Genomic DNA, 12328 nt, shown 5'->3' with positions numbered 1-12328 from the left:
ACTTCCAGATCAGCGCTACTCTTGCCCATCACGAAGTCTCGCACTTCCATCCATTAGCTTCGATCACTTTCTGATTATCATAAAATATACTGATCCATCTACACCTCTCGGTAGAATAATCAACAAGGCTTTTATGCTCTCTCGATTCGCTCGACTCGCCAGAAAATCTACATCATATCCAACACCTTTCAACTATACCAACCCTAGATATTTTAGTGCATCGATCAAAATGGCTACTACCCAAAATGCAAAGATCCCTCAGGCCAAGAGGATGTTCGATGGTGCGACGCATAAGTTGGATGTATGGACAATCTTCACGTGAGTGTGTGATTCGAAGCGAATGGTCAGGTTGAAGAGGGAGGAAGGAGAAGAAGGAGAAGGGAGAATATGGGATGTCATTCAACCTTTGTGGATGAAACATTCTAAAAGTAGAAGCGGTATGAACGTATGCTGATGTGTCTTAATACGATTGATATGATAGCCCAGCAAACGTCCCTCCAGACGCTATCAACTTAGGTCAAGGATTCATGAATTGGTCACCCCCTGATTGGATCACCAAAGCCCACCACGACGTATTAGATGAGAATGTCATGGCTCACCATTACTCCCATCCAAGAGGTAGACCAAGATTGCTCAACGCCATCTCTAAATTCTATTCGCCTCAATTCACCAATCTCGGTGGAAGGGAATTGAAACATGAGGAGATCTTGGTGTCCGCTGGTGCAAATGGAGGTGAGTAAGAGCTCATTTCGGATTATTTTGATTGTTGTTGTCTATATCTCTGCTATTATGCACGTTATGATTAATTCACGATGTCATTATCTTTACTATGTGTCTCTGATGGGATATATCGTGACGCATTGCTATAAAGGACTGCTTGTTGACAATAATACCTTCCACCCTCCACAGGTATGTTCGCAGCCCTCACAGCCCACTGTGAACCAGGAGAAGAAGTTATCTGTATCGAACCATACTTCGATCAATACTACGCCTCTATCCATTTCCAAGGTGCCAAACCTGTATTCGTACCCCTTCACCCACCTACAGGAGAAGGTGTCAAAGACGGTTCAGAGTGGACTCTAAACATCGATGAATTCAGAGCGGCTTTCACCCCTAAAACAAAAGCAGTCATCATCAACACACCTCATAATCCAGTTGGAAAAGTTTTCACCCAGAAGGAATTAGAAGATATCGCCCAAGTGTGTATAGAGAAGAATGTTTTGGTTATTGCCGATGAAGTTTACGATTGTATGGTATACGATGGGAAGAAACATGTTAGGATCGCTACTCTTCCTGGGATGTGGGAGAGGACCTTGACTGTCGGTTCGGGTGGTAGTGAGTAATAGTCTCTTTCTTGTTATGAATATGCAATGAACGATCGAGTCTGGAGCTGATAAATTGATGAAATTATCACGATAGAATCGTTCGCTTGTACTGGTTGGAGAATTGGTAAGTCTACCATTTCACACATGTCTCATACCCCTTGGATCCATCTGTTGGATGTACAATCTGCATGATAGAACTTGTACACGCACATATGCTTTCATCTGATCATCCCCGCTGATCCCTTAATTACTCTCAGGATGGTTGATCGGTCCCGCTCAACTCACTTCAGCGTGTCTTGCCGCTCACTCCCGAATCGTATTCTCTACCAACTCTCCTATGCAGGAAGCCGTTGCTATAGGTTTAGAGCAAGCCAAAGAAAGACATTTCTTCGAAGATCAATTGAAAGCTTACGAAGAGAGAAGGGATATCTTAACTTCCTACTTTGATCAAATCGGATTACCTTACACCATGCCTGAAGGATCGTATTTCCTCTTGGTGGACATAAGTAAAGTGAAAGTACCTGAAGATTACCCCATACCCGAGACTTGTCAGGGTAGAGGTAAAGATTTCAAGTTCTGTTGGTGGATTGCTCAGGAGTTGAAAGTTGTTGGAATACCTCCTTCTGAAGTGAGTAAGGTGTTCTCTAATCTAGTTTCCACCTCAATTGAAGCAGTGAAGGAGAGGCCAAAGTGAAAGGGTGATGCGAGCAAATGGTTAGATGGATAGGAATTCATAGGCACCCATGTGAAGTTTACCGACTAACGCATCTGCATTTTACAGTTCTACTGCGATGAACACGTTGAAATCGGTGAACGATTCGCTCGATTCGCTTTCGTAAGTGATTAACCATCCTTTCCCAATCGGTGACATATGGCTGATATCTTTGTCGTCTGAACAGTGTAAAGATCCAGAACTTCTCCATGCCGCAGGAAAGAGACTTCTCAGGTTGAAGGAATTCATCTAAGCATGTAAGAGGATGAAATTTTTAGTATACAGGATACTTAGTAGATTACCAAGGATATACTGTTATGCATGGCGATTGTATATACTGCAAATATCTGATTGGTACGGTATGGTAAGGAATGGGTAGCATGAGGATTGGTTATGTTTGGTTATGTTTGGTTATGTTTCAGGTTGCCACGCCAAGCCTTGTGAGATTCTATTTTTGACACACTACTCACGAGGTCCACGAGGTGACATGTCCTAGTTTAGATCATTCCCGATTCCAGAGGCATTGGTTTATGGAAGCAGATCTTCATCCTATGACACTGTGTGCCGTAGCTGCTATAGCTATAGACATCCCACACTACCTGATTGAAGCACTATGAATGCATAGTGGAGAGAATGATACCGTGACAACCAGAATCCCAAAAAGTGACGGTGTTGAAAAGAGGAGATTCCAATTGATCATTACAGATCTAGAGAGGGTGGATTTGTTACGTTTTTTTAAGGGTAATCTTTACCGTAGTTGCTGGAGTGTTTATGTTTTGGTACCGCTTTTCCATTCTTTCATCATATCGTATCGCAAAGGAAACCAACCGTTCGCCTTTCAATCCAGCTCACTTCATTTCGCTTCGCTTCGACTGCCTATCATCATCCCATCCTCGAACACCAACATCAAGCACTATCAAGGATCATCACTGCTCGAGATAGATCACCCTCTCTCATTATATCGTATCGGGGTGACAAGTTGGTTCAAAGGATCTACAACGCATCATACATTGTCACTCTAATTCATACACAGACCCCCAGTTGCGCATACTGGCGATTTTCTCGTGCGAGTATCGTTGAAACGTGTTAGAGCGCAAGGTCCTTTAATTAGATAAAAATAGAAAAAGATCAAGCCGTAAACACGACCTCATAAGATCATTGCAAACATGGATAAAGATTGTATGTTATGTTCATTTTCATCTCAACATCGTCATCATCGTCACTCTTCTCTACCTCCTACCCTCGCACAACCCGACGTGATTCGTCTCAAATCTCAAAGTGATCTATAGCTAATCATATTTTAATTCCATTCTCCCGGACTACCATAACGACCTCCTTCTCACTCACTCATCGACCTCCTACCATTACCATGCTCAACCCCACCCCTACAACCGATCCGAACTCCACTCCTCCCCGTCGTGTATCCTTCCCCGTCGACCCAATTGACACTTCCATCACTCCAGACTCATCAACCGGACCTCTCACCTCCTCACCTCCCGGATCACCCACCCTCCCTCCCAGAGAATCGAATGCAACCCCCAATGGAGCGAGACGACGAACTACAACCGCACCCAATAGACAGGTAACTCTAGATTCTACACCAATGAGTCAAAGGAGACAAACCACCGAATCAAACCGATCATCTAACAGAAGAAATCCCTCCTTCGACCCTAATGCGAGTCTCGTCAGGAGAGTCACAACTGTCTTGTTCACTCCTCCTAAGAAAGTGGGAAAGGCACCTACTTATTTGGGCAGTATAAAAGCTGCTATTATGAGTACTTGGTTGTGAGTTGCAGCTCAACCCGCAAATATATGTGATGGATCATGTTCGTGCTGATCAGATATACGTTATCACCTTGCAGGAACGTATTGCTGGTATTTATCCCTATTGGATGGGCTTTATACCTTGCTAAACATAGTGGTGGGAAAGACAGTATTTCAGATACAGCTGTTTTTATCACTACTTTCATCGCTATTATCCCTTTGGGTAAGTAGTTTGATATCCGGTATGAAGAAGAAAGCATAGGACTAGACTGATTGTTGTCATGTGATGTTCGTACGTAGCTGGTTTACTGGGCTTCGCAACTGAAGAAGCTGCCTTGAGATTAGGACAGACACTTGGTGGTTTACTTAATGCTACGTTGGGTAATGCTGTGGAGTTGATCGTAGCTATCTTAGCTTTGATCAAGGTAAGTAATCCAACTTGTTCAATGGCAGGGAATATGACATATGACGCTGATATTGGATGTTGAATGTTGGAATATAATGGGTTTAGTGTGAATTACAAGTCGTACAATCCTCTTTGGTCGGTTCTATTCTCAGTAATATCCTATTAGTCCTAGGAATGTAAGTTTATATAACGATCAAAGCCTCTCAGGTAATGGGGTGTACTGTGACTGACAATTTTTTGTAGGTGTTTCTTCGCGGGAGGAGTCAAATTTGCCGAACAAGCTATCAAATCCACCGCTGCTCAACTCAACGCCTCTCTGCTTTTGATCGCAGTTATAGCTGTCCTGATTCCCTCGGCATTCCATTTCTCAATCAGCTCAAGTACTTCCAACACCGATGCCGACCAATTAGCCCAAGGTGAAGGTGCGGATCTGTTGGCGATGAGTCATGGAGTGGCAATATTGCTCTTATTGTTGTATTTGGGTTATTTGGTATTCCAAATGTATACCCATGCGGTAAGTCTTTCAACCTCTCCTTGATACTGTGTTATTGTCGTTCGGCTTGAGGTCCGATCAATGCTGATACTGATATTGATGGATTGTTTCAGGCCTACTACGTAGATGACGATGTGACTGGTTCGACCGCCTACCCAGAAGCTATCACCAACGTTTCTGAGAAACTCCGGTTCAGGAATTTCCATCGACACAAGAAGACGGACGAAGAGGAAGCTACCACCACTGCATCCGACTCGACGGTTCATTCTGGAAATGTCACTAATGCCGGTGGGGCTGTTCCTGCTACTCATGGACCTTCGACTGTCGTTCCTGAAAATCTCACTGTTCAGAGACAGCATGAACAGGAAGAGGAGGAAGATGATGAGGAGACGCCACAGATGAATGTCGTTTGTACTATTGTGAGTTGGCGCTTCCAATTCACCACATTGACATGGAAGGTTGACCGAGGAGGGGTATTTAGGGATTGATGGTACTCATCACTGTGCTCGTCGGAGTTACTGCCGAGTTTTTGGTCGATTCGATCAACGGTCTGGTGGAGTCACACCCCTCTTTATCGGCAGAATGGGTTGGTCTTATCTTACTTCCCATTGTAAGTCATCTCGGGGATGTCAGATGGGGTCGCCAGCTAACCCTAGAGCTTTAGGTCGGTAATGCTGCAGAGCATTTCACTGCTGTATCAGTATCGGTGAAAGATAAACTCGATTTGTCAATCTCAGTAGCTGTAAGTTGAATTTCCAATAGCTGTCGGGAGTCTGCGGGAAGTCACGGCTGATACAAGTACATCTGTAGGTCGGCTCATCGATCCAAATTGCTCTCTTTGTCATTCCGGTTATTCAATTATTGGCTTGGACAATCGGTAAACCCATGACGTGAGTCGTACCTCATTGTGCAGTAAAGTGTCATCAACTAATGAATCACCTATCCATCTGCTCTTCACACAGTTTACTATTCGATCGTAAGTTAGCTTTCTGATCACATTATGATTTCATGACCAAGCTAATCTACTTCTTTTGTCAGCTTACGAATCGATCGTACTGTTCTTATCTGTTTTGATCGTCAACCAAACACTTGCCGATGGACGATCCAAGTGAGTCCCTCATGCTTAATCCAGGCCCGATGACCGAGACATACTGATGATGAGCGTAATATAGCTGGATGGAAGGTCTAGTCCTGATGATGTTATATCTCATCATCGCCGTGTCGTTCTGGTATTACCCTGTAAGCTTTATCATTCTTCAAATTTTGCATGCAGTGTCTGAAGCTTACATTCGTTAACTGGGATATAGGGATCATCGACAGCTACTTTATTGGGATGTGCCGAGTCTTCCAGTGTGGTAGGATAGATGCCATGATATGACAGACTGTACTGCTGTCGAGTTTATACAATTATCTCAATTATAAAATTGTCTCTGTTCAAATTCCCTGTGTCATTGTGGGGAATCGTCATCGTATACACGAATCTACCATATAATGCTTTATATAGTTTGAGGGGGAGAATGTATCGATAATATAATGCTTCATACAATTCTACTGCACATGGAATCTGCTTCATCGTATCTCGTGAAGTGGAGCTCTCTCATAATTCCATCATGTCCTCCTCATCTCTCGCAGCTGGTTTGACCACCTCTCCAACATGATCGTTCCCCTCGACCAAAAATGAGAGATCTTGTGATTTGGTGAAGTACCTGGGCCTAAATCCGTTAGAAAGGCGAGATAAAGCTTGATAATTCTTGTGAGATGAAGGTTTGGAAATACCACTTGCACTTCGAGTTCCACTGAAAATGAGTTTGCTCGTGGTAATGTTACTGGTCGAAGCGGACTTGGTCTTTTTTTGATTAGATTCTTGAGGGTGTTTGGAAGATATGTCATTGTCAACGGACGTTCTAGAAGTACGAATGATGGGATCGTACGTAGGTGATATCTCATCTGTGTCCATGCCCGTGTCCCTGTCCGTGTTCCGATCGAGTCGAAACGAGAGTTGATACGACTCTTCGGAAGGGCTAGAATCAGGTTGGTTCACTTGTATGCCACTGCTAGAGTCGGATCTCTCCAGAGTAAGTTTAGAGAGCTTCTTTTCTAGCTGGGAACTTATCATTATTGTAGCCACTGCCTTTGTAGAACACTGTAGTCGTTTAATGTGAATGCCAAAATTGACCTGAATATCGCGCCTCTGGATTGCTTGACAAATAATCAACATGCACATTACCCTCACATACACAAATTACCCTAACATACATGGCCGGTGCGGCACAACTTGAAGAAGAGTCTGGCCTTCGGTTCGTCGTGCGATTGGTTCAATAGAGTGCATCTTTGAAAAGTCAAGGTAAAAAGGATGAGAGAAGGCAAGAAGATCGAACCTTTCTTAGAGCTGTTTCACTGACGGAAACGCATCGCCACCAAGAGTGATTACATGGCTTTTGAATGATTGAAGATGACAGGGTTATGGCTGCATATGAGGACGATCAAATGAAAAAGAAAAAAAGATAACAAGAGGATAACAGTGTGATACAAATGGTCGCTGGGATTGATCTAATTGCTAATCCAATCTGAGCGCAATATTTTCCGTACTCTGAGTCCGATACGATGGATTAAGCAAGGGATATCAGCCGTGATTTTTTGGTTTGTTTCTTACTTCCTTACTTGCGCGTTCAGTTTTTTTCAAAAACGCTTTCAGCCTCTTTAGCTTGATTGTCCACTCGACTCAAGTCCGCAAACAATTTACTGATAGACTTGATGTCAGTTGGTAGTCTCGATATAGCTCCTCTCTCTGGTTTGTATCTCTGAACTTTACTAAAGTTGGCTTGCCAATCATCTCTAGTTCGAGCGTTTCGGCGTGACAATCCATCGTCTAAAGCCTCTACACTCAACTGTGAAACCTGTTGGGTCTTCGCATCATCTCAGAGATTCAGTCTGGACCTTTAGGAGAGGTAAGCGCTGGAGCGAGGCAATTGGCAAAATGCAGCATATGGTCGTTGTGAACCTGCCGCGCTTTCTTCTTCTCTTTTTTGGAGTGTGCAATCAAGACAGATAATGTATGGGGCGAATAGGATCCGTAACTTGCAATTAGGTGCATTTGGTTCTTCGAGAGGTTTATCATAGTGAAAATGCAAGACAGCTGTCCCTCCTGGCAATACCTTAAAGAGTAAAACCTGCAAATCTGCACTTTCACAGTTATCAACTATCAGAAGCACAACTCTAATGAATAGCCTTATAGCATGACATTTCTACTCTTTCAACCTCATCCAGCGTTGATTTCCACCCTTGATATGCCCTGGTCATCTCATGAGTATCATCGTTCCTGGTCGTCGATGCACATCTGGTAATTGTTGGTTTAAACCGATCGATATCTTGCTTTGCAGTCATCCAGGCTTGACGTGAATCTTCAATACTTGTTTCTCTATCATTCAGACTTTTTATATACCTTGATCCAATTTCAGAACCTCTTGTGAGAGTCTGTATGGCCCATGGAGTAAGAGCCGCGATAACCTGGTTTAGTTGGTGGACATGCACTTCCTTAATGCTATTGACGCTTCTCTCTGTCCTTGCTCGGTAAGTGAGTACTTGCTGTTCTCTATCTGTATCACCTTTGACCATCTCATATAAATTAGTGGCTGAACTGTTGTAAGCAGAATGAGACCCGATATTTTTCAGGAACAAGTTCTGCATAGTCTCGATGACATCTAAATTCAAACGGCCTTTCCGAGTGGATGACTGTAAGATGTTATCAAATGTATGATTGGATATCTCATAGTCGCATGGAAGATTGCTGTAGCTATCGTTCATGGTCTTTTTGGCTTGAGCTTCGGTGGTTAGATCCATCGTAGAATCGTTGATCGTTGAACGTTGATACGATGATACAGGATGAACGAGTCTATGAATGATGATCAAGACGGCTTGTACAGTGCAATCTGAGACCTAGTATGGCAATGCCCAGTATTGTCGGACTCAACAAAGAAATGGTCTGAACAGGAGCTGCTTCTCTATCTCACCCTCCTTTGTTGCAACTCAGAGACGTGGCGCTGGGAGGAGACCTCGACGAAAGTGGTTGGAACCTTGTACGAAGCGTCAATGCTGTGCTGTCCTTTTCATCTTCCCTACCCCTACACAATATTTCGGTTGCTCCTTTCTGATTCTGATGTGACTCAATGTCATGCATACTATACCTTCATCCGAAAGCGTAGGGAAGACCAACACGAAAGAAGAATTCGACTCTGGCTCCTCCACTTCACCGTCGGTCACTGATAGATATGGCCGACGGTGATCACCCGATAACACTCCGTGATAAGGGAATGTTTTGCCCATCCACAATCGGATACCGACTCTAAGCTTCTGCTGGATGTTTCAAGTGGAAGGTGGATGTGTATCTTTGTTAGAACGTTGGAACAGAGGACAGCATAAAGTTTCCTCCTAAGGTTGGTAGGGTAATTCTCACTGATGAATCATCATGATCTCGGTCATAGAACGAGATGACCTAGGTCACATCGATCCTTCGATCCATGAATCCCCTCCTCCACATCTACAGTAGGCCCCAATGATGTTAACATTGCATCTCATCCTGAGAGATATAACGGCTAATAATGATGATGAAATACCCTTCTCATTCAACGTCTTCTTCGATTCAAGTATTCACCGTGGTCGAACGATAAGAAACGATAAAATACATTACACCTTGTCAGAAATGATCTTAGCTGGTAAACCCACTATCCGTATGGGTTTGGGGTTATGGGATTAATATTATTTGCGAATCAACCGGTCTCACACGATGTTGCCTTTGCGGTCATCAAGTGAGCTGACTCGGACCGCTGTGAATCTACAGTAATGTTGTATGATCTAATGATGTCGAGGCTGACAGAGATGTTGGGTCAACCATTTGTAGAACTTCTTTGGATGCTGGTGCCACCCACCTTAACTCAACGATGTTTTACGGATCTCCATCAGACAAATTGTTAAGCCTCAAATTATTAGGGAGGTTCTTCAAGGCATACCCTGAATATAAGGATAAAGCGATGTTAGGTGTCAAAGGTGGTATGATAGGTGCTTTTTCAGGATGTACAGGAGAGTGAGTGATGTCGTCCCACCCACGATAAGCTATTTGAAGTTTATGTTGACTGATAGATCATTTGGAACAGTATCGACCGCTTACGAAAAGAACTTCTAACCGTTAAAGAATTATTGGGTGAAAAGGAAATTGATATCTTCGCTTGCGCGAGAGTACCTGATGATCGGTATGTCCCATGTTATATATACACTACAAATTCTCGTGTCGTGTATTGATATCAAGGTGAACTAATATACTGTATAGTCCATTCGAAGAAACAATCAAGAATCTCGTCCAACTCCAATCCGAAAGTTTATTTCGAACTATCGGCTTGTCCGAGACGTCGGCTTCTTCCATGCGTCTAGCCCATCAGATCGCAGGAAACCTCATTTCCTCCAATGAAATTGTAGTTTCCCTCCAAACCTTGCTTGACCCCCTGATTGTAGAAAGTATCAAAACTGCCGAGGAACTGGGTATAATCATCATTGGTTACTCACCTTTCGGACATGGTTTGTTATCTGGTCAAACTCCCTCTGGAGAAGGGGATTGGAGAAATCATCTACCGAGATTCCAAAAAGAGAACCTCGATAGAAGCCTTGCTTTGGTTAGGGATTTGAAAGAGCTGGCGAAGAAAAATGAAAGGAAATTGACAGAAGTAATTTTGGGTTGTATGAATGCTTATAGCCCTAATGTGAGTGGACCTTCATCGTACGATATCTCATGACAGTGAAGTAGGGGTAATTCCTGTATTTGGGAATATTTTCTGTCAACGTCAGTACGATTCATAGGCTGATTGTACGTTGCTTGTATATCAGATCCTCCCTTACCAGGATCCAAAAGCCCCAAGAGAGTAGCAGAGAATAACGCAGCTGCGCAAGTGAAAATTTCAGAAGAAGAGATGAAAGAGATCTTCGAGATACTCAACAAGAATCCGGTAATTGGTACGAGATATCCTGAATTCGGTATGGGATCTTTGGTAAGTGTTTTACTCATAGTACTCACAGTATGTAATATGTTGACTTTGCGTGTGGTTCACAATGTAGATGAACTAAGAAAATTATTCATGAAGAATTGAATTGGAGTGGAAGAGAAAGTAAAGGACATTTTGATAGATCGAGTCTGAGGGGCGTGAACTGTTCATATGAAAGGTTGATAGATAATCATATACCTTTCTAAGATGGTAGATCGTAAAACATGCATCAAACATGACTCGTTCATCGTATCAGAATTCACTCTAGTCTACGTCGTTATAACACTCGTTTCACCTCGAACCAGCTCTTCAAGTAATGTACGTTCCAGGCACAAAGGCTGAATAAGATGACGGTTTGGACTATCGCCCACCATTTGACTCTGGAGTTGGTCGATTCACATGCTGATGGAATATTTCAAAGGGTTAGTACTTGTTAGAAATACATGATACAGTTCGCTCGAGATCTTGAGCAATACTGTAAACCTGGTGGCAGATTGAACGCAAGATGAAAGGGGAAGAGTACTATATGAAGGATGATTGAAAGGTGTATACTCACTATTACGATGTACCCTCTCCCTAACCACCAAATAAGCTTGTTCATCCTTGACCAACTGTAGTCCTGCACTTAGATCGCGCACTTCCTGCTCGACAGGTGCTATTTGCTCTTGGTCGCCTATGTACAGTTGACCATGTACGTTGAAGCTATGTGAGGTTTTCAGGCATTAGCATTTGAAGTATATGTCACATGTTTTACATATACGGAAGAAGAAAGAGTCGACGATGACGAAGACGTTATAAATGCATTCGTTTTGAAGCGAAAATCTCATGATCAGTGACTCACCTCAGTACCTTTCTAGCATAACTGCTCATCTCATTACTAAAGCAATAAGTAAATTTACCACTCCTATCGGCCGACATGGAGAATGATCCTTGAGGTTTCTTGTGATGCGTGTATATCGTTTTGCCTTGTGGATCAGTCACCTATATGAAAAGGCGCATGTTCAGCGAGATTCTTCTCCGCTTTGTATGACTACCGCCAGAAGAGCGGACGGAAGATGACCCAGCTGATCAAGGCGCAGAAGACTCACATAAAAATCTATATCCAGATGACCTCCGCCGGTTGACCCTCCTACTTCGTACGTTATTGTCATCTATCAAGGTGAATCGAAAGTCAGCTCAACGAAGATGCCATCTGGTCGTGCTATCTCCCAGAGTACGACATCATTTGAATGAGATGACTGACCCTATCCTTAGGCTGCAGACTCTCAAAGTAACATTCCTTCTCTCCTGGATCTATCTCTATCCTATGTGCGAGGGTGAAGGTGAAAGGAAGGACGAGGAGGAAGAGGTGTAGGAAGTTGTTCAGACGAGGGAGCATGATGATCAAGGCAAGGTAGCTGTATCCAGATTTTTCTGTGTTTTCTAGCGTCGTTGTTGATGAGACCTGCCTTGGAAGCCCTGAGGGTTGATGGTCCGGGTCTGATGACAGTAGGCAGTATGCAGTATCAATCCTATGCGGTACTATATGACGATGTCGAGGACGAAGATCACAACGAACAAGACCAAGACCAAGACCGTTCAACGTGGCACGCGACGTGG

At 43.4% G+C, this 12328-nt stretch overlaps 5 protein-coding genes across 5 annotated transcripts; 3 read left to right on the top strand and 2 right to left on the bottom strand.

Annotated features, from left to right (window-relative positions):
- Positions 1 to 229: 229 nt before the first annotated feature.
- I203_104382 (uncharacterized protein) lies at positions 230 to 2290 on the top strand (the record flags this gene model as incomplete). The annotated part of the gene is made up of 7 exons (XM_019144026.1): positions 230 to 318; positions 482 to 732; positions 910 to 1335; positions 1420 to 1449; positions 1583 to 1953; positions 2107 to 2160; positions 2225 to 2290. 7 exons carry the CDS (start codon positions 230 to 232, stop codon positions 2288 to 2290), a joined length of 1287 nt encoding a protein of 428 aa, XP_019007075.1.
- Positions 2291 to 3406: 1116 nt separating this feature from the next.
- I203_104381 (calcium/proton exchanger) lies at positions 3407 to 6064 on the top strand (the record flags this gene model as incomplete). The annotated part of the gene is made up of 13 exons (XM_065517521.1): positions 3407 to 3822; positions 3900 to 4024; positions 4102 to 4226; positions 4313 to 4383; positions 4451 to 4721; positions 4814 to 5119; positions 5182 to 5310; positions 5365 to 5442; positions 5511 to 5590; positions 5663 to 5676; positions 5739 to 5808; positions 5873 to 5939; positions 6008 to 6064. 13 exons carry the CDS (start codon positions 3407 to 3409, stop codon positions 6062 to 6064), a joined length of 1809 nt encoding a protein of 602 aa, XP_065374339.1.
- Positions 6065 to 6297: 233 nt separating this feature from the next.
- Positions 6298 to 6657, bottom strand: I203_104380 (uncharacterized protein; the record flags this gene model as incomplete). Its single annotated transcript, XM_019144028.1, has 1 exon — positions 6298 to 6657. The coding sequence occupies one exon, from the start codon at positions 6655 to 6657 to the stop codon at positions 6298 to 6300; it is 360 nt and encodes a 119-aa protein (XP_019007077.1).
- A 2786-nt stretch (positions 6658 to 9443) lies between these two features.
- On the top strand, positions 9444 to 10834 carry I203_104379 (uncharacterized protein; the record flags this gene model as incomplete). The annotated part of the gene is made up of 5 exons (XM_019144029.2): positions 9444 to 9505; positions 9598 to 9780; positions 9851 to 9946; positions 10024 to 10454; positions 10575 to 10834. The coding sequence occupies 5 exons, from the start codon at positions 9444 to 9446 to the stop codon at positions 10832 to 10834; spliced, it is 1032 nt and encodes a 343-aa protein (XP_019007078.2).
- Positions 10835 to 11006: 172 nt separating this feature from the next.
- I203_104378 (uncharacterized protein) lies at positions 11007 to 12107 on the bottom strand (the record flags this gene model as incomplete). The annotated part of the gene is made up of 5 exons (XM_019144030.1): positions 11007 to 11131; positions 11286 to 11431; positions 11571 to 11710; positions 11818 to 11880; positions 11973 to 12107. 5 exons carry the CDS (start codon positions 12105 to 12107, stop codon positions 11007 to 11009), a joined length of 609 nt encoding a protein of 202 aa, XP_019007079.1.
- Positions 12108 to 12328: the final 221 nt, after the last annotated feature.

This window comes from Kwoniella mangroviensis (assembly GCF_000507465.2).
Source record: "Kwoniella mangroviensis CBS 8507 chromosome 1 map unlocalized Ctg01, whole genome shotgun sequence".
NCBI classification, from domain to species: domain Eukaryota; kingdom Fungi; phylum Basidiomycota; class Tremellomycetes; order Tremellales; family Cryptococcaceae; genus Kwoniella; species Kwoniella mangrovensis.
Note: the sequence above shows the minus strand (reverse complement) of the source record. Positions and strands in the feature narration are given on the sequence as shown.